The sequence below is a fragment of the Heterodontus francisci genome, chromosome 38 (assembly GCF_036365525.1).
Source record: "Heterodontus francisci isolate sHetFra1 chromosome 38, sHetFra1.hap1, whole genome shotgun sequence".
Taxonomy (NCBI): domain Eukaryota; kingdom Metazoa; phylum Chordata; class Chondrichthyes; order Heterodontiformes; family Heterodontidae; genus Heterodontus; species Heterodontus francisci.
In genome coordinates, this window is record NC_090408.1 from 34168792 (window position 1) to 34190219 (window position 21428).

The following is a 21428-nucleotide window of genomic DNA, read 5'->3' on the forward strand; positions in this document are numbered from 1 at the left end:
TCTCTGCTAAGGTGAATAGGACCTTCACCTCCACTCTTTCCAGGCCCCTCAAAATTTTGTACATTTCAATCAGATCTCGCCTCAGCCTTCTCTGTCCCAAGGAGAACAACCCCAGCCTATCCAATCTTTCCTCATAGCTGCATTTTTCCAGTCCTGGCAACATCCTCGTAAATCTCCTCTCTACCCTCTCTAGTGCAATTACATCCTTTCTGTAATGAGGTGACCAGAGCTGCACACAGTACTCAAATTGTGGCCTAACCAATGAGTTATACAGTTCCAGCATAACCTCCCTGCTCTTATATTCTATACCTCAGCTAATAAACGAAAGGATTCCATATGCCTTCTTAACCACTTTATCGAGCTGTCCTGCTACTTTCAGGGATCTGTGGACATTCACACCAAGGTCCCTTACTTCCTCTCCACCTTTCAGTATTTTCCCATTAATTGTGTATTCCTTTGCCTTGCTTCACCTCCCAAAATGCATCACCTCACACTTCTCCAGGTTGAATTCCATTTGCCACTTTTTTTTGCCACTTTGCTCCCATGCCTAATAAAATGGCGAAGTAAGATCAATTGGGCAAAGGTCTACTCAGGCTTCTATGTTTTCCTTCCTAAGCTGAGCTCAGAAGCCACTTGGATTACCTATACACTTTGGCGGTGGCTGTGGCTCAGTTTATAGCACTCTCACCACTGTCACAAAATTTTGGATTTAAATCCTACTCCAGGGGTTGAATTTTGTCGAGCTCCCAACGTCAGGCTCTGTGGCGGAGGTGCTGGAATATCACAGCGGCAGTGGCCCAGCACGGAGCCCGACGCCGGGAATGCCGGGCTCGATCTTCCCGGTGGTGGGGAAGTCGAAGCGATCTTACCAGCAGTTCCTGATCTTCTGAGCAGCATGCGGCACTCCAGCACCTTCGTTTTCCTGTGCAGGGAAAGGTGGCACCACTGAGGTGGGGAAGAGGGGAAGTCTGCATTTGTAGTGAAGTGGGGGGGGGGGGAGCAAGGGGTCAACTCTGCATTGTCATAGTGGGGTGGGGGGGGGAGGAGAAAGAGTTGAGCTCTGAACTTAGGTCAGTTGGGCGGGGTGATGCGAAAGGGGTCAACTCTGCACTTACTGCAGTTGTTTTGGAAAAGGGGTAATCTGGGCTTTTCTGGTGTAGTTGTGTGGGGTGGGAGGTTCAAATTTTATTTTTTGTTGCAGTTGGGTGGGGGAAGGGGTCATCTTTGATCTGTCAAAGCAGGACTGGCAACCCTTTAAAAATAGCACCAGCGCCTACGCAGAAACAGATGCGCCGTTGATGGCGTCGCCGAGGCTGCCCCCGCCACGTGATTGGGGAGGGGGTGGTGGTTGCTCTACATATTATAATGAGCTTCTGCACACTAGATCGCGGTGGCATGGCGGCTCGTGGGCCGACAAATTTTTGCATCCGCCACTGGGAACAGCGGCGGAAGAATAAAATTCAGCCCCAGGACTTCAGCACAAAAATCAAGGCTAACACTCCAGTGGAGACCTGAAGGAATGCTGCATTGTTAGAGGTGCCATCTTTTGGATAATGTTAAACTGCGGCTCCTATCTGCCCTCTCAGCTGAACATGAAAGATCCCATGGCACTATTTTGAAGAACAGCGGGGGAGTCATCCCTGATGTCCTGGCCAATATTTATTCCTCAATCAACATCATAACAAACAGATTATCTGGCCATTATCACATTGTATTTTGGGAGTTTGCTGTGGACAAATTGGCTGCAGCAACCCCTGCAGTATATTTCTTGCAATGTTTTTTAAATGGTTTTAAAAGGACAAACTACAGCGCAGTTTAAACGTGGCTATCGCATTGGCTGGGTCTTGTTGTTTACAGGCAGGTCTTCCAATCACAAATCAATAAGGGCTGCTTCGATGTTGATTGGATAATGTACTTGGAGAGTTAACCAATCATGTAGCCCAACGGCAGTTACGAACCAAGCAACAAGAGTCTTTCAGCGAATCACTGCGGGGAAATGTGGACATTGGACCAATAAGGAGAGGAGAGGGTTCAGGAATTTGCCCAATGAGCACACAGCGTGAAGAAACCTCGACCAATGAGCGTTCAGACTCGAAAAGGGCGCCAAGAATTGTCCGTTGAAGTTGAGGAGAATGGCGGCAGCTTGGAGACGGTGGATGGAGTAAAAGAGGCCCCAGATCGGCAATGGTTTCTCACAATATCGTGTTCCTGGTAGACACGGCGGCTTCGGAACCCGGGCTCGGCTCCAGCCTAGTGCGGCAGGCCGCGCTGCGGGTTCTGCTGCACTCGGCCTGCGGCTCCGGTCTCCAAAATGTCCGCTGGGCCTTTAAACTCTTCGACTCGTCGGCGGCGCGGGGCCGAGGTGGCCGGGGCCACGGCTTCAGGGAGCTGCGGCTCCGACACCTGGAAGAGTTGGAGGAGGCTCTGAGCCGGGAGATGGAGCCGGGCCGGGAGCGGGGGGCAGCCACAGCCGCCGCCACTCAGACCGCTCTAATCGAGGCCCTCTCGGACTATCAGTGGGACCGGCCGGACATCACGTCCCCCGCCAAATCCCGCCGGGGCTCGGGAGTCGAGGCCCCGCAGCCCCGGCTTCGCAGCTCCCTCTTTCTCTTCGCCCCCTGCCCGCACGCCCGGGCTGAGTTACTCGGCTTCCTGCAACTTCCCGCAACCGACAGCTGCCACCAATTGGCGGAGAAAATCATCCCGGCCCCAGTCCGAGCCCTGCTGTCCAGCCACAGCATCGCCCTGCATTGGGTGGACACCCAACGTCTCCAGCAGGTAATGGGCGCACTGCGGGAGCTCGGGGCGCTTGATTTTAACCTCTGTTGGCAACTCCAGTTTAAAACTCTCAGCCTTGTTTTCAGATCACTCCATGGCCTTGCCCCCTCCAAGATCTCTGCACTCCTCCAATTCTGTCCTCTTGCTCATCCCTGATTTGCTTTACCCTGCCATGTCTACTGGACTCCAAACTCTGGAATTCCCCATGCACCACTCTGCCTCTCTACCTCACTTTCCTCCTTTTAAGACACTCCTTAAAACCTACCTCTCTGACCAACTTACTGGTCACCTGCCCTGATATTGCCTTATGTGACCCAGTGAAGTGCTGTAGGATGTTTCACTCGTTAAAGGTGTTCTATAAATTTAAGTTGTTATTGATTCTTTGGTGGCCTGACTGGACCTGAACGACAGCATGCACTGAGAACAACAACAATAATTGTGTTAGTTGACAGCACTCTTGTCCAAGTCTTGTGGCCCAATAAGGGTGATACTGAGTTGCTCCAGTGCCACCAAACAAGCCCCTTTAAAGACACATTAATGCATAACAAACAAACATGCGGTCCAATCAAACTGAAAGATGCCAAAATAGGCAACAAAGCCCCAGCAAAATCAAAAGGAATCTAACCAACTAAATGATCATATTTTCAGCATCTATAAGATGTACTATTCCCTGCAGTGCCCACTGGTCATGGAAGGTCTCAGGCAGAAACTACATGCTCCCTTTCCAAAGCCACCCCAGGCATGGTCCAAGACCTACTCCAGGACTTGACATAATTTAGGTTGACATCTCAGTGCTGTACTTTGGGAGTGTTGTATTGTTGGAGGTGCCCTTTTTCAGATAAGAGGTTAAACCACTGTCCTGACTGCCAATTCAGGTTAATATTAAAAGGAAAGTTCCTGTGGCACTATCCACTGAAGAGTACTGAGTTTTCCTATTGTCCTAGCCAAAGTTCTTACCTCAACTATAACTAATACCATCAAAGTTTTATTTTCACATTTATTTTATGGCTGTTTTTTGGGATCTTGCTGTGCACAAATTGACTGCCATGTTTGCCTACATAATACTTAACTACATGTAAAAAGTAATTTGTTCTTTATTATACACTATTACGTCTACTTATTTATGGTAGCTGAATTGGTCACATTCTGTTGTATGAAATCAAAATGTGATGAGGAAAGTGCTACAACAGCCAGTGTATATTTACAGCTGCTGCATGTAAGGCTTTTCCATCACGTTATGAGGTGTATCTTTCCATGTGAAGCATTAAACTGATGGTCACTACTCGTCGTTCAGGTGGATGTTGAAGAGTTCAAGACAATTCAAAAAAACAAGTCTCCTTGCTAATGTTTTTCCTTGACCAACAAATCCAGAAACCATCAAATAGGCTGCTGTGTTTACCTAAGCAACAGTTGCTGTATTTCAGAAAGTAATTCATTGGATAGGAAGTGATTTAGGATGTTCTGAGAATTTAACAAAGCATTTATTTATAATTCTTTCCTATTTGTATTCCCTATCACACTTTGCACTTACAGCATATTTCTGTAAAGTGGCATATCCTCACTCAGAGCTCTGTAGTAGATCTAATATTTCTGTTACATTGGATTTTGCATTTCGTCACGCATGCAAATTGCTGTCACAGCGTCAATTATTTCCTGTTGATTTCCTTGACTTCTAATTGACTGCAGGAACTGCCCAAGAGAAATTGTCCTCTAATTCACCTCAGGAATGCGCAGCATTGTAGCCTTAAAAGAGGTGTCCAGGCTGTGGACCCCTGGGGCTCCCAAGCCGAGCCAATCTAGCCCTCAAAACCAAGGCAACTCAGTCCTATTTCCTTTTACTTGCTTCTTTGTCTCATTTAAATTTGCTGGTTTGGAAAATGTTAAACCAAGACCCTGTCTGCACCCTCAGGTGAATGTAAAAGATCCCATAGCACTATTTTGAAGACATGGGGGGTGCGGGGGTGGAATGGGGTGGAACCTCCCTATTGCTCTGGCCAATATTTATCCCTCAACCGACATCACTAAAACAGATCATTACCTCATTGCTATTTGTGGGACCTTGCTGTGCACAAATTGTTGTTTGTATGCTTGGTTTTACAAAGATATTTTGATTTTTTTTCTCTAGTTCATTGGAGCTTCTGATCATATTGGCTATAAGATGGTCTCGGAAGTGATGCACTTGGTTGGTGGAAGTTTAATTCCATTTGCTGCTTTAATGCAACTTTCACTTAATGACTCTGCTTTACTATTGGACAAAACCTCCCAAGTTTGCCTGAAGAAGATTGCTTTTGAGAATGAAACCGATGCAAAGGAGTACGTGAAACGGGGGAAAATGGCTGCTCCATTTCCATTTGATTGCAACATGAATTACTTCGTGAGTGTTGAAAGTTTCTATCGAAAAGCGTTTCCTCTTCAACAAGGATTACTGACTATCAGACAAGGTAATTATGATCTCTTTTCCTACAGTCGGCAGATTTGGAAATGCATTCTGTACATTTATGGTCCTTTAGTATGCTTTTTTGGTTCCAGTTTTGCATTTCTTAAATTCTGCTTATTTTATGTTTAACTGACATAAAATCAGTAGTTGGGGCATTTTAACTCCAGTTGGGCTGCATTTCCAATAAAAGTTTAATGTTGGTACAGAGCAATTTCCACTTTTGCCAAAGCGAGCTTGCAGTGTAAATCAAGAGTCAGGGATCAATCTGACTCCAGAGTCAAACTTCCCACACAGGACATTCTCACCATTTCAATTTGACACCACACTGTAGTGTCTTCACATTGTTCAAGGCGTTCCTGTCACTTTTCAAACATACCTTTTGGACAAATGTAAGTTTTCACATGCAGCCTAAAGTGAAGGGCTATGTAGTAGTTGGGTTTGTCTGTTAGCATTTGATTTATAACTGCTGTGATGGGGAGCTGTTTCTTTTTCCTCCCTGGGCTCCTCCCAATATATAAGAATTGGTGAAGTGAGTGCTGCAAAATTGCTCTGATCACTCTGACTCTCTAGCATTACACACTATCATTATTCATGTGAGATGAGACCCCCATCTGCCTGTTCTGTGTGAGTTTAAAGATCCTGTTTTACGATTTGAAGAAGCAAAGGTATTCCTCTCTGTCCTGGGCAACATTTTTTCCTCCACCAACACCACCAAAGCAGGTCAACTGACCATCTCATTTACTGTTTGTGGGCCTTGGTGTGTGCATAATGGTTGCTGAGCTCATACTACATGACTGCACTTCAAAATAATTTACTGAATGTGAATAGCACTGGTGCATTTCTGAAAGGTGTAATAAGGTGCTGTTTTGATGCAACTTTTCCAATTGAGGTTCCACTTTATTAGTTTATTGAGTGTGTTGGAAAATTCTAAAATTATTTTGTGGTTTCTGCTTGTGAACAGGAGAGCAGGGGGTATGCTGCCCTGTGACTTTGGAGCCAGTTTCCCGGAGTCAGAAATACCTGACTGGGCCAGTGAACATTACAGTAAAAGGAGTTGTGAAAGATTGGGATCTGCAAAGGACTGACCAGTTGTCAACACATTCTTGGGTCTTGCAACAAGCTGGGCAGAAGGAAACTAAAGAGAACTACTTCCTTCACCGACTTCTGAAGGGGATGGCTTACAATGAAATATATGTGGTGGGTATTCTTTTCATATAAATTGATAGTTTGAAAGATGTGTATTGAATGTTGTGGTCTCAACTTTTTCCTCTGGAAGTTTAATTGTCACTTGTTGAACAAAAGATTTATGGTACTTGGTAATATCTCTTCCAACATAACAGATTTTGATCTTATTCACATTGCTCTGGTTAAACAATTAGTCATATTGTAGCCTGCTTATTGGGGAAAATTGATCGGAAGAAATATTTAAGAACCGTGGAAGAGATCAGTATAGAAACATAGAAAAATAGGAGCAGGCGTAGGCCTTTCGAGCCTGCTCCGCCATTCAATACGATCATGGCTGATCATCCAAACTCAGTACCCTGTTCCCACTTTCTCTCCGTATCCCTTGATCCCATTAGCCCTAAGAACTATATCTAACTCTTGAATATATTTAGTGATTTGGCTTCAACTGCTTTCCGTGGTAGAGAATTCCATAGGTTCACCACTCTCTGGGTGAAGAAATCTCTTCTCATCTGAGACCTAAATGGCTTGCCCCTTATCCTTAGACTGTGACCCCTGGTCCTGGACTCCCCCGCCATCGGGAACATCCTTCCTGCATCTAGGCTGTCTAGTCCTGTTAGAATTTTGTAGGTTTCTATGAGATCCTCTCTCCTTCTAAACTCTCGTGAATACAAGCCTAATCGACCCACTATCTCCATATGTCAGTCCTGCCATCCCAGGAATCAGTCTGATGAACCTTCGCTGCACTCCCTCCATAGCAAGAACATCCTTCCTCAGATAAGGAGACCAAAACTGCACACAGTACTCCAGATATGGTCTCACCAAGGCCTTGTCTCGTTGCAGCAAGATATCCTTGCTCTTGTACTCTAATCCTCTCGCTATGAAGGCCAGCATACCATTTGCCTTCTTAACTGCCTGCTGCACCAGGTCTCGCTGCATCTCCCCCTTTTTCAATCTGTCGCCGTTCAGATAATCTGCCTTTCTGTTTTTGCCACCAAAGTGGATAACCTCACATTTATGGTATTTACTTATTTCACTTTTCCAGGTTGTTGACATAGAGACAGATGATTACCTGCCCCCGAGTACAGGAATACTGTCTCCCTTGCTTAGTGGAACAGCGGTGCTCTCACTGATCTCCTGGGAACAAGTGCCAGAATTTGAGGAGTTTCTCTTGCAGACGGAGATAACTGAGAGTAGCCAGGAGATGTCCTTGGAGGTCTCTGATGCTGTAGGCAGAGCATTGAACCTCTTCTCTGATATCACTGATGAATGTCTAACCTGTTCAGGTAAGGAAAAAGAAGCAATAGTAATAGCATTAATTTGGTAATTTATTCCATTCCTTTTCTTGGTCTGTGTTTCTTATTCCTTTTGTCTGAGCATTTGTTTTTAGATAAAGGATAGGGCTTCTTCTCAAACTTGAGAGATGTGAAATTTAATTGTGGATAATGCTTATGTGTGATATTGGTTTCCTTGAATGAGAACTTGAATATGATGATATATAGGAACAGTTGAGTAGACAAGTAACAGTGGATCAGAATAACTACTCAGGCCACTGGCTAGATATTGGAAGTTTTCAAAATGGAAGCCCATTTCAAAGTTGCCAGTTTGGAAAATCGTATTGTTGAACTGCTGTTGGCTTGTTATCTCAGTCTCTGAGTACTACTTACTTTTTCAGAACTGAGCAGATTGTGGCTTGTCTCTGGTTCTGTGGCTAGCAGGAACTCTAGCCAAAGGTCTGCAATTGACAGTGTAATTATATAGTGTTTACACTTCTAAAACACCAAGGCAGTATTCTAAAGAATGTAATCCTTTCTCAAGATATTAAATGTACTTTTCTAAGCAAATTGTTACAAAACATGTGGGTTTTTTTTTAGGCTTTGTGCCTACATTTATTATTGTGCTAAGTTTCAGAAGTGACAGGTTTTATCATGTACCTTGTTTTTCTGGAGGAATGAACCTTACTGCCAAATCTAGTTATGTTGGGCAAGTGAAATGCAACTTACTCATGGGGACATGTAGTGCATTGATCATATGGTTTGATGAGGATACATATTTGGCTGGAGCAACCACAATGTTTTGAAGGACTTAGTGTTTTGTAATGCTATATATTAGGGAGAAGTAAAAAGAAAATTGAATTGAAAACACAAAGATTGTTTTAAATGCTCACTATCTGAGAAAAGACTGGCTGTGCATTTCTGGTTTTATAGCTGTATATATTCATTCTTTATGATAAATTTCATGCTTGCATGTGGCAATATTTTATGGTGACGTAACTGAACAGGTGTAAGATTTGGATAAATGTAAAAAGTAAATGTGCTGTGCACTGTACAGCAAAATATTTTAATGGCAAGAATGGCTTGATGGCTGGTTCATGTATTGTGTTCTATTAATTAACATTTAAGAATTGAATTTTCTGAAGTGCTCCATCTTCACATTTGTAGCACAGTGCCTGTTAATTTTTTAATATAAAATAAAATATTGGCCACATGCCTCCATGTTGAGGTATTGTTCCATGAAGTGTTGGCAATCCTCACAAAATCCAGTCTATTGTCTGATTTTAAGCAGCTAGCTTAAAATTATGATTACAGTTTGCCACTGTTTATAGTGGGTGTGTTGATGCTAACATGATTGGTTCACTATATGCACTGGATGGTTTACATGAATCTTGCTGAATTTTGTAATCATGACTCTACACCTTGTGTTTAGCAGCATAATTCCTGAAATCTGATTTTCCCCTCTCGTTGAGGCAGTGATGATCCTTCCGGATTATTTATTCTCTAAATCAAAATTTATGTAAACAGACAGCATTATTACAAAGCAAACTACATTTGGATAAATGCAGTTAGTTCTTTCCTTTTGAGGCCCAAATTGGAATTCAGCAAACAGAACTTTTTAGCCGTAGTGAATTAAATCAAATTTTTAAAATTAGTGTTGAAACGTTTGGTCCAATGTATTGAAATAAAAATAAATTCCCATTTTACTCTGTTACTGACATTGTCTTATTCAAATTTATTAATTACAATTTCAGTGTAAAAGCAAAAGCAATTTTGAATTATGAAGTGTTGACAGTAAGTGGTTAATAGTAATGAAAATTAATGGATTAACATCTATTTCCCATTGCATTGGAAGTTTTCAATAATAGTATGTATTAATGCCAATTGCTAGTTAAACAGCCTAAAAACTTAATATAGAACAGCTGTGATTTCTGTAGCAGTGCAATACAGCCAGTCTTTTGTCTGAGACCATTATGACTATTTAAAGTAGTACCATTTGACAAGGTTTTACACTATTGCTCTTCTCTAGTATCAAAGTCCAAAAGAGAAAGGGGAACATGTACAGTATCTCAACAAAGAAACCTTTTTGAATTAAATTGAACAATTTTTTTAAAACTACAGCAAATATTCATGTCATGAAAAGCTGATCCCATCTAACATAGGAACCAAATTGCCATGCGATTACAATATGCTGTTGTAACATGCATGCACACAAGACAAATCCGTTAATTACAATTTTTCTTTTCTAACATCTGTCAAATTTGAACAACTAGTAATTTTTAAAAATACAAGTCAAGTACCAAACTTGCAAATAGCATGTGTAAAAATCTTTGAACAACTCATGGACCTGATTAGACCTAACATACATTACTCCCTAGGAATCTAGGAAAGAACAGGGCTGTAATCCATTTTTGGCTTGTCCTAAATATTTCAATTACCCAGTTCCTCAAATATGCTTAACTTAGCTTTTTCCATGCTGCCTATTGTCCGAGAAATCCGTTCCATAAATTTACTACACATTGAACCTATGCCCTCTGCCTCTAGAATTTGTAGAAATCTCAAACATGTCAGTGAGGTTTGATTTATCTACTCTCTTAACCTTGATTACTTAAATAGAATGCGCCTTTTTTCCACAGTCAGAGTCGTACAGCATAGAAACAGGCATTTCGGCCCACCGCGTGATCAATTTCAGGCTCTCAAACTTGTCTTACTGTGTAAAGTAAAAGATTGAAGTGAATTTTTCTTTTTTCCATAAGATGTTACTGTTCCAGATTGGGTAGAACTAGAGTTGGCTGAGACCTCCCAACAAAGAACTTCCTTTGTTGAAGGCTGGTTTCCGTTATCTGAATTGTCGGGAGTGAGCTCTACTCTAATGGAGTCATTCAGGTAAATTATTGAAATTGTGGCTTGTTAAAGATATTTCTGACCTCTGACGTGATAATGTAACCGCATCCGAAAAACTTCAGATTCGCTGTTTGTGCATTAGATCAATGCAGGGAGAAGGTGAGAAAGCGAACATGGACTCTGAACTTGCCCTGACTGGTCACTTGGCGGAGTTCTACCAGAGGAAATCTGCAGACGAAGCTGGAGCAGCTGTACAGCATGGAGTAAAAAGGAGACAGTGTATGTGTAGTATAACTTGTTTGGAATTTAAAGCATAGTGTTTATCGGGGGTTTTTCTCGAGTAGTGTTTTTTCAACCCATACATTTGTTTCCCCTCCTGTTCTGAATGAGATGACTCTTAATTGTGGCATGGATCTTTGGATATGGATGCTATAATTGAACAATCTTGTGAGATTAGACAGTGAGTATCAGAAAGCTGTTCAACTCTGCAGACCAGGATAGATTCTGGCCAGAGATAAATCGTAGCACCCTCAAGTGCTAATTTGGCTGAGATAATTTTACCCAAAGCTTGTGGCCCAGCTAGGTGCTACGTTTAGCAACTGAGCCACTCAGGTTAGCTTGTTTATTTATCGGCTTCTTCTGTCATTCTGCCTGTCATGAACATTTCCGTTGTTTTATCAATTAATTTCAGGTGGTCCTCGGACCCCCATCCGACAGAAGATGAGGTCCATGAGCCGCTCGCTTCAGATGTTGAATGTTGCTAGGCTAAACATGAAAGCACAAAAATGCCAGCCTGATGGGATCCAGCTTCCCAGCGGAGATGAGTCCATACAACAGCACAAGAAACATTTGGAGGGCAAAAAGAAATGTAAAAGAGTGAAGAAGAGTACAGTAGGTATGTCTTATTAGCTGCATTTTACCATAGTTGTAGATGGGATTTGTGTGATTCTGTCTTGACTATTTTGGAGGAAACTTTCCTTCAGATATTTGGATCCCTTTGAGAACAGTTGGTAGATGGTAGTCATGTACTTGGTTTAAGTTTTAATGGACAAGTTGCATGGTGCTAAAACCCTGATTGGTCAGTTACTTGCTAGTCATTATTGAGCATGTGACTATGGAAACTAGTCCAAGGAGAGTGGTTTGAGGTCTGTGCTAAAGCAGTTAGAGTTGTTTTGTTGATCAATATTAGATTAAAGGGATGAGGTACTACGGACTGGTGTTCACACGGGACTGTGTTAAGACTAGTTTAGGTGATTGCCTTTGGAACCATATCCAGCAAGATACTGATGCCTTCAGGAAGTTTAGTTTAGTTTTACACTTTTAAAACACTATAGTATCTTTAAAAAAAAAAGTATACAGTTCTCTACATTATTTTATGTACATTTTTGTGGGTGTATTAATGGTCTGAATACATCGCTTCAGATGTTGAATGTTGCTAGGCTAAACATGAAAGCAGTTAAATGAGGGTGTTTTATCTTTCACGACTCCCCCATTATTCACATTCCCAATCAGCAACTTTTAAATTTGACTCCTAATTCTGTCTCTGTTTTGCAGATTTTAAAAGTGAAGAGGAGATGGTGTCCAGTTTTAAAGAGAATTACCGGAAACATGTAGCAGATGATGAATTGTCCCAGTTCAGTTTCATACAGAATGCAGTCACAGTCATTAAAATGTACCTAAAATCTAGCAATGCTGAAGTTCTTGAGGTATTATCGTTTCTAATTTGATGGTCTGATAATTCTGAAGTAATTTAATGATCTCATTACAATTTTGTCTAATATTTTACGATCCTTCATGGGTTTATGACTAAGAGGAAGAAAAGTTACTGCATTGATTTCACCTATAGCTGTTCATTAGTAGAGCACAATATTGCAGTATTGTCACTTCAGCTTGTTTAGTCTATTGGTACCATTACGTTATAAGAATGATCAGATTTTAACCAATATATGCTTTAATATTTTATCAGACTGACAAAATGTGGGAGGTGGTGTTTCACAAAGATCAGTGTTGAGACCACTGTTGTTCACCATTAACATAAACGATTTGTAGTTTGGAATCAGAAATACAATTTCAAAACTTCGGGGTGACACCAGATTTGGAGGGTGTAGTTAATACTGAGAAGGACTGCAATAAAATTCAGGAAGACAGAATGGACATGTAATTGGCAAATGAGCTTCAATATCGATAAGCGTGAGATGGTATATTTTGAATGAAAGAATGAGGAGGCCACATACTCCTTGGAAATTGAGTGTCTAAATGGGGTAGAGGAGCGGAGTGATCTGGGGGTACAGATACACAAATCACGACCAGTAATAATGCAAGTTAATAAGGCTATTTTAAAATAAAAAAAGTGCAAAACCTGATAGAGGTCTTTAAAATTATGAAGGGGTTCGATAGGATTGACAGAGAAAATGTTTCCACTTGTGGGTGAGTCCAAAACTAGGGATCACAAATATGAGAGAGTCACTAATAACTCCAATAGAAAATTCAGGAGAAACTTCTTTACCCAGAGAATGGTTAGAATGTCGAACTGGCTACCACAGAAAGTAGTTGGAGTGAACAGCATAGATGTTTTTAAGAGGAAGGTAGATAAACATCCCAAAAGGAATAGATAGATATGAAGATTGGGTGAGAAGTGACTCGTATGGAGCGCAAACACTGGAATGGAGCAGTTGGGCCGAGTGGCCTGTTTCTGTGCTGTAAATTCTATGTAAAATTTTTACTATGTAAAATAGCTGGGGTTCATTTCTAGAGGAATTGAATTGAATTGAACAGAAAAGTTGTTAAACTTGTATAGAACCTTGGTTAGACCACACTTGGAGTTCTGGCCTCTATTATAAAAAAGATATTGAAGCACTGGAGAAGATACAAAAACAATTGGAATTGTACCAGAATTGAGTGGTTTTACCTATCTGGAAGATTGAACAGGCTGGAGCTCTTTTTTTCTTTAAAAAAGATAAGACTGAAAGGTGACCTGATAAAAGGTCTTTAAGCTTGTGAAAGAGTTGGATAAGGTAGACATGGAGAAAATGCTCCCATTTACATGGGAGGCTAGTACTGGGGGCATAAATATAAGATAGTCACCAATAAATGCAATAGGGAATTCAGGAGAAACTTTGCCAGGGAGTGGTGAGAATATAGAACATTTTACCATAAGCAGTTCAGGTGACTAGCATAGATGCATTCAAGGGGAAGCTAGATAAACATGAGGGAGAAAGGAATAGAGAGGTATGTTGATGGGGTGATATGAAGGGTGGGAGGAGACACGTGTGGAGCATAAACACTAACATGAAACTGTTGGGCCAAATGGCCAGTTACTCTGCTGTAAATTTTATGTAATACCATACAACTATGTACATAATGTAACTCCCATTTTAAACTGCTTCCACTACTAACTCCACCAGAGCTGTCCCGCTAATCTTGAGCTCAGGTGCATCCCAAGTTTGAAAGGATAAATGTATAGTCATATTGCTGGGTGTCTTAACAATTGTGAATGTAGTACAGTTTCAACACTGATTATTGTGTAAACCTTTTAATTTGCAACATTTAACCTCTTCTATTTAAAGGCCACATGTATAAATCTGATTCAAATGCAATTATTGAAGAGCAGTAAATCCATTCGGCAGCAGTACGGAAACCAGGAGAATAAGGAACTCAAAGTCAGAGAGTGAGTAAGATATTTAAATTGGAGACTCCAGGCTGTATCCACCATCTTATTGACACTCTACATTTTGTGTCTTCTAAATTTCTAAAACAAAAAAATGCAATGAATTTAAATACTTTTGTCAACTGTAAAGGTTGTAATGAAATTGCACAAAACTGTCCACAATGCAAAATTGCCCACATTGATAAATTGTCTATTTAGTTCAAGCTGCTCTCCGTGTTTAGTGTGGGAAATGGAAATGTCACTGCTGTATTAAAATATGCGGATTAAGCTAAGTTAAGGCATGCTACTTGGGGAAAAGTGAAGAAATTTTAACCTTCTCACCTTGCCTTTGTGTACTTTACCTAGGAATGCTTTAGGCTAACACCATATAATCAAAATTCTTTGAACACAAAACAAAATTACTTCTGAGGAGATATTGGGCAGGGGTGGGGGGAGGTGGTAAGAAAGGAAGGAAGATCAATGTTATCTGCATTTATGCATTGTTTTCTGTTGGAGTATAATCCTTGTGTTCATTTTTATGATGGGTCTTGTTGCAGCTGCCAGCTCCAGGTCCTGTTGCGCTTGGAGATGTGCCGGCAGTTTCCATCATTGCAGAGTGACTATGAGCAGATGGAACAGCTTGTGGAAGAAGTGAGTATAATGTTAGACATGAAACTGTGTGCTTGGTCTGGTACCTACGTTCAAATCTGGCACAGAATGATGGGATGAAAGTTTCTAAATTGTAATGTGAAAGGAGTTTAGTAGCTTTAATCCAGTTCTTTGTTGGTTCGAATCTACAGTGCACAGCTGCTCCTGAAACCAAATTGGTAATCCCACTTAAAGGCTACAGGGTTGCTGCAGTGGGTAATGGAAAACTGCCTTTTTTATTGCAGTAAGGTTTGATCCTTCAAAGCATTTTAAAATAAAGTAGGAGGTATTTCAATCTACATCTAACTACTGTGGGCTTAATTTATCAGTGCGCCGCGCTGTGAAGTTGGCGGCCTTCCAACGTGGAAGTGCCGCCACAGAGCCCCCGCGATATTATGCGCGGGGGCTCATTTAAATGGAAGGGGCAGAGCGGCCTCCCCCGAAGACGTCGAGGGGACAGTTGCCGTGTCCCCGGCAATGGCATCTGGTGCGACTGCGCAGACACCGGCGCCATTTTTAAAGGGCTTCAAGCCCTTCAGGATATATTAACATATTTAAAGGTGCCAGTGTGATTTTAAAAAAATTAATAAATGTTTAATTTAACATTGAATCCACTCTCCCACCCTCAGCACATAAATTAACCTATGCCCTCAAAAATACACTTTTTGAAATTCTGAACCCCACCCCCACCGAACTTCAGTATCTTTGACCCTCAACCCTTTCCCACCATCCCACAATCAATAAGAATAGTTTTCCCCGCTCCCCCAGCCACCCTGATAATTTTATTCCTCCCACCTCCCCAGCAGTATCTCTCCTCAGAACATCAATGGAGTTGCGGCCAGTTGGCCATATGATCGGCGGTAAGTTCATTTGAATGTTAATGTATCTATGTTAATGGAGGCCTCGCCGCTGCTAGTGTCCTTCTCGGTATCGTGTCGAGGCGGGCCACGCCTGCTAGCATTTTATGGGCCTCCCCGCCACAACCCATGGCATCGAAGGGCTGATAAAGTTCAGCCCTACGCCTCCCCTATCCTAATGTCATTCATCTTCTTAAAAAAAAACAAAATTACACAAGTGTCATTTTAAGTAAAACTACATATATTCAATTAATGGAAAAATATTCAAATCAGCTGAACTGCAGAATCCAAGTACTGTAAAATGGAATATCTAGGCTATCTAAAAGAAAATTACACTTTTTGACTTGCAGGCTAAAACCCTTTATTCATAAACAATTAATTGAATGGACTGATTGCGTGGTGGACTCTTCCTGCTCTGTAGCTGATGTATGAATTTTATCCTATCACTGAGTGCAGAGAATGAGCTTGTGCCATATGTGCATTGTCCTTTTTGATTTGACTGATTTATGCAATTGCTATGCCCATGGCACTATTTTTTTAAAAAGAAAGGTAATTCTCCCCAATTTAGACCTCAACTAACATCACTAAAACAGATTATCTGAACAGTTATCTCATTGGACCCTTTGCTGAAATCGTGTTGCCCTGCAGTACAACAGTGACTGTACTTCAAAAGTATTTAATTGACTGAAACACTTTAGGATGTCCTAAAGTCATGAAAAGCACTGAAAAGTGCAAGTGTATTTTTTTCAATTAACAAAATAAGACCTTCAAAAACTTTTGCGTTCTAGCAGCATGTGGTTTTTAAAACCTTTGAAAAATGCAACTAGACAGAGTATAGGATGCTTTCATGTGGAGCAGTTAACCTCGATTCCAGATTGTAGCAGGGATAGTACCTTTTGAGGAGGCTGTCCTGTACTGCTAAGGCTTGATGCCATTTGAAGTGTAACTCAACTGCCGAGCCCAGGATAGTTTGAAAAGAGCTTTCAGAGATGCATTAAACATTCCTGATCATTTTTTAAATGTTCCTCAAATTGTTTTAAATATTGGGAGTGCAATTATGCAGAGCTATCTCCTGGAATATTTGAGAGTATGGGCATTCTTCAATATAATGATGCACTGTCGTCTCAGAACAGATTCTGTAGCAACTGGTCTTGGACTACAGTATAAATGCATTGTAGCAACAGCCAGGCATTAGATCATTTGTTATGCAATGATGTATGATTGGTTTGTAATAAGGTTTTAAGTGTATTTTGATACCTATGTTAGGAAGTCTAATACTTTTTCCAAAGCTGATCACTTTGATTTTGACTGCAGATGACAAACCTACTGCGCATCATATCTCTAACAAAGGACACCACATTTCTTGCAAAGTTTCTGGAAGAAGAGATTTTAAACACGTAAGTTCAAAACTATCTCCAAGCTTGAACATGTCACTTTAGGTCTGCACAGCATGCTTTCATTGTCCTGCAGACGACTCCATTTGATGGGAATCTTCCCTCTTGTTAATTTTCTCCTCTGGAGACATAATTTATGCTGCAATATGCTTCCATGGGTATTGACATTCCTCTGGTACCTTGCCCATTCTTCATTGAGTTTAGGCAAGCTATCTCCCACGGATAGCATTATACTGGAGTCTGATACTGTTCTCTCCTGACATCCATGCACTTTCTCTTTCCAATTGGGATCACTAGATAATGATCAGAAGTGGAAGCATTGACTTTTTTTCCCCCTCATCCTTAGCTGTGGGATGCTGTGACCCACTTATTCCCCCAGCTGAGATCAACTAACTTGCACACCTGAGATTGAGATTTCTATGGCTCAGTACTTTGTCATACTGTACCTTTACCCAGTGGGTCAATGGAGGTAAGGAAACTACCTTACAGGCAAATTTGAATTGTTAAATCAAAAATAAAATCTTGACCCATATATCCTACAATGAGATTGGGAAAGGATGTAAGAGTTGCAAATAACAAATTGCAGCTGCTTCAGTTCATGTATTTTAAATGTTTCTCTTTTTTTTTCTTCATGCATTTGGAAAGAACTTAACATTAAAAAGCAGATGGCCTGTGAAAGACTCCCAGTGTTTTATTTATTTAGAGATACAGCACTGAAACAGGCCCTTCGGCCCACCGAGTCTGTGCCGACCAACAACCACCCATTTATACTAACCCTACAGTAATCCCATATACCCTACCACCTACCTACACTAGGGGCAACTTACAATGGCCAATTTACCTATCACCTGCAAGTCTTTGGCGGTGGGCGGAAACCGGAGCACCCGGCGAAAACCCACGCGGTCACAGGGAGAACTTGCAAACTCCGCACAGGCAGTACCCAGAATTGAACCCGGGTCCCTGGAGCTGTGAGGCTGTGGTGTTAACCACTGCGCCACTGTGTTGGCGGTGCAGAAAGTTTTGCAACTTGAAGGAAATCATTTATTTTGTGCACTGTAATTGCTAAACATGCTGATTTTGTATAGCATTATTTGTTAGTTTATTTGTAATCTCCATTTATATTATTATCGTGGTTGTATTATTGTGAGATCACATAGCACCAGAGCAGGCTATTTGCTCTTTACTGCTTGCTCACCAGACACTTGAATGGTAAATTTAAAAATGTTAACTTTTCTGTTCAGTAAGTGGACATAACTTTCTGGCTCTGGAAGGGGCATTGCTGGGATTCTAACCCTGCGGCCACTGCTTGGACAAACTACTTCAGTCCAATCTATCAAAACATCAAACCTGCCCTGAGGAATGCTAGACATGATGCTGAGCAGACATTGAGCACACATTTGCGATGTAGAAGAGAAGCTGATAATGGGGGCGTAATTTTAATAACATATTGCTGGTTATTTAGTTTTATCCTGGCCAATCTCTGTACTTGGTTTTTACTTTTAAGAAAATTGCTTAAGATTAATGTGGTTTGTGTGGGGCTAATAGCATCAAGTTATTATCTCTCTCCTCCCTCTCACTCCAGCTACTCTTCACATATTATATGGAATTGATTCAGGTGGTTCTAATATATTGCATTTCAGGTATTTGCTCACAGTACCAAAGATATTGGGCGAGTTGTACTTTGGATTAGGACAGAATGTCCCAGCACGTCTGGCCTCATTGCTTCCTGCTGACATCTTAAGTGATGAATCCATGAGCCAGAGAACTGAGTCACCTGATAATTCCCAACTGGCTTCACTAGCCACCAGTACCAGCTGTGCAGGCTGCGAAGGAGAACAGCTGGAAGAACTACGCACCAGATCGTCCCGGAAAAGAAGGTACTGGTGTCTGTTTTGCAATATGTTTTTTATCTCGTTGCACAGTGAGACGCACTGCTGTTACTTGGCTTAATTAGCATATTGAATCCCATACTCTCGGGGCTAAGGGTGGGGGACACTTGAGCCAATAATCTTTGTCTTTGTATGTTGCTTTTAATTTGTGATCTCAAATTGTTTCAACCAATTACAGGCTTGTAGCAACAAGGAAATACTGAACAGGTCAGGCAGCATCTGTGGAGACAGAAACAGAGTTAACATTTCAAGTCCATGATCTTTCGTCAGAACTTCGAGCATTTTCTGTTTTTATTTCAGATGTCCAGCATTCACAGTATTTTGCTTTTGGAAGAATTGCTTTACTCTAGTGTTCTACAGCCTACTCTATATGCAATCCAGATTTAGAAAGACAATCTTTGTACAACTGGGTGCCTTTTTTCCCCCCTTCAACAGTTTAATTAGACAGCATGAAACCCTTTCAAACCCATTGTACACTACTAAAATCCTAGTGACAGCGCTGAGGTGAAGTATGTATAGGCCTAAAGCTGTATTTATTTCAGTATGGTATTGGATGAATGTAAAAACCAATAGGTCCACAGTGCAATTAATGCACGCACAATAGGTTTGAAGGTAGTGTAGTGTCAGAGTCTTTTACAGCACAGAAGGAGGCCATTCGGCCCATCATGTCCATGCCGGCTCTCCACAGAGCTATGCAGTCAGTTCCACTCCCTGGCTCGATTTCCCCGTAGCCCTGCAAGTCTATTTCTCCCAAATGGCCATCCAACTTTCTTTTGAAGTCTCCACTTCCACCGCCCTTGTGGGCAGCAAGTTCTAGGTCATTATCGCCCACTGTGTTTTAAAAAAAAAAAATGCTTCCTCATATTCATGTTATTTTGGCCGAGTACTGAGGCACTTTGTTTTTTGTATATCTGACTGATCAACTGATTGAACCAGAGTGGAAGTCTTGTATTCATGTTTTCTTTTATTTAATGGTGCTGTTGTCAGTTGAGACGTCCTGAGTCAGATAGGAAAGTTTTCTGGTTAACAATGCAGCTCTCTGGAGAAAACCAGATCTACTTAATACAAATTTAAATCACCAATGCACACTAATGATTGAGAAATGTGGGTTAAAGGTGTAACATTAGTTTTCTGTGCAGTAAATATAGCTATTCTGAATGTTAGCATTCAAAAACCAGCCCTGTTCAAATACTTTGTCTTTTAGGAGCCTTCCACTGACAAGGCATCGGAGCATGTCTGAGGTGTCTCACAATTTGCGGCAAATTCAAATGCCAAAAAAATCTGTGAAACGGGTAAGTTGCTTGGGAGGAAGTAACTATTTGTAAATCTGTAGTTGCAAATGTTTGCTGGAATTTCTGATCAGGACTGGGGTGGGATTGGTGTGTACAGGGAAGAATAGATACAGCTAAAATTGTAGAACTTGGTACATGAAAATTACAATAAATAAGAGGTTTATTTTTCAAACAGACCTGATGGCCAGAGCTAGACTGATTTAAAAAAAATATTCCCTTCTTTCCTGTAGTTAACTGATACAAACCCTGACACACTAAGAAGAAAGTGGAATGTTTTTGTATTTTAATGCAAAGCTGCCATCTCAAAACATCTGCCTGAAACTGTGCAAAAGCCAGTTTTCATACAATAGGTTGGGGTTCATCATTAGAAAGATACAACATAGGAGACCATTTGGCCTATCAGGTCTGTGGTGGCTCTTTCAATGAGTTATCCAGCTAGTCTCATTCCCCTGCTCTTTCCCCTAATCCTGCAAATTCTTTCCAATTAAGTATTTATCCAGTTCACTTTTGAAAGTTACTACTGAATCTGCTTCCACCACCCTTTCAGGCAGTGCATTCCAGATCACAACAACTCATGGTGCAATAAAAAAAAAATTTCCTTATGTCCCCTCCTGGTTCTTTTGCCAATCACATTTAAACCGGTGTCCTCTGGTAACTGACTCTTCTGCCACTGGAAACAGTTGTTTCTTATTTACTGTATCAAAATTATTCATGATTTTTAACACTTCTATCAAATCTCCTCTTGACCTTCTCTGCTCTCAAGTCCCTCATCCCTGGTACCATTCTCGTAAATCTCTTCCACACCCTCTCTAAAGCCTTGACATCCTTCCTAGTGTGATGCCCAGAATTAAAGAGAATATTCGAGCAGAGGCCTAACCAGTATTCCAGTAAAGATTTAGCATAACGTCCTTGCTTTTGTACTCTGTTAATAAAACTAAGAATCCCATATGCCTTATCAGCCTGCCATTTCCAATGATGTATGAACATACGCTCCCAGATTGCTCTCTATTCCTCCACCCACTTTAAAATTGTACCATTTATTTTATATTGCTTCTCCTAATTCTTCCTACCAAAATGGATCACCTCACACTTTTCTGCGTTTAAATTTCATTTGCCATATTTGCAAATTTCACCAGTTTGTATGTCGTCTGAAGTCCGTTATTTTCATTCTTTAGGTACATTGTAAG

The 21428-nt window shown here is 41.2% G+C and overlaps 1 protein-coding gene across 2 annotated transcripts in view; it reads left to right on the plus strand.

The window, feature by feature from the left end:
* Nucleotides 1-2104: 2104 nt before the first annotated feature.
* ticrr (TopBP1-interacting, checkpoint, and replication regulator) overlaps nt 2105-21428 on the plus strand; it is a 43985-nt gene continuing 24661 nt past the window's right edge. For both annotated transcript variants that reach the window (XM_068018071.1, XM_068018072.1), the window contains exons 1-13: nt 2105-2778; nt 4904-5219; nt 6177-6412; nt 7443-7683; nt 10428-10557; nt 10658-10794; nt 11207-11410; nt 12070-12221; nt 14082-14182; nt 14719-14812; nt 16981-17063; nt 18701-18937; nt 20154-20241. In XM_068018071.1, the coding sequence (XP_067874172.1) occupies nt 2185-2778; nt 4904-5219; nt 6177-6412; nt 7443-7683; nt 10428-10557; nt 10658-10794; nt 11207-11410; nt 12070-12221; nt 14082-14182; nt 14719-14812; nt 16981-17063; nt 18701-18937; nt 20154-20241 (2613 nt within the window). In that variant the 5' untranslated portion in view covers nt 2105-2184. The remainder of the gene's footprint in view (nt 2779-4903; nt 5220-6176; nt 6413-7442; nt 7684-10427; nt 10558-10657; nt 10795-11206; nt 11411-12069; nt 12222-14081; nt 14183-14718; nt 14813-16980; nt 17064-18700; nt 18938-20153; nt 20242-21428) is intronic.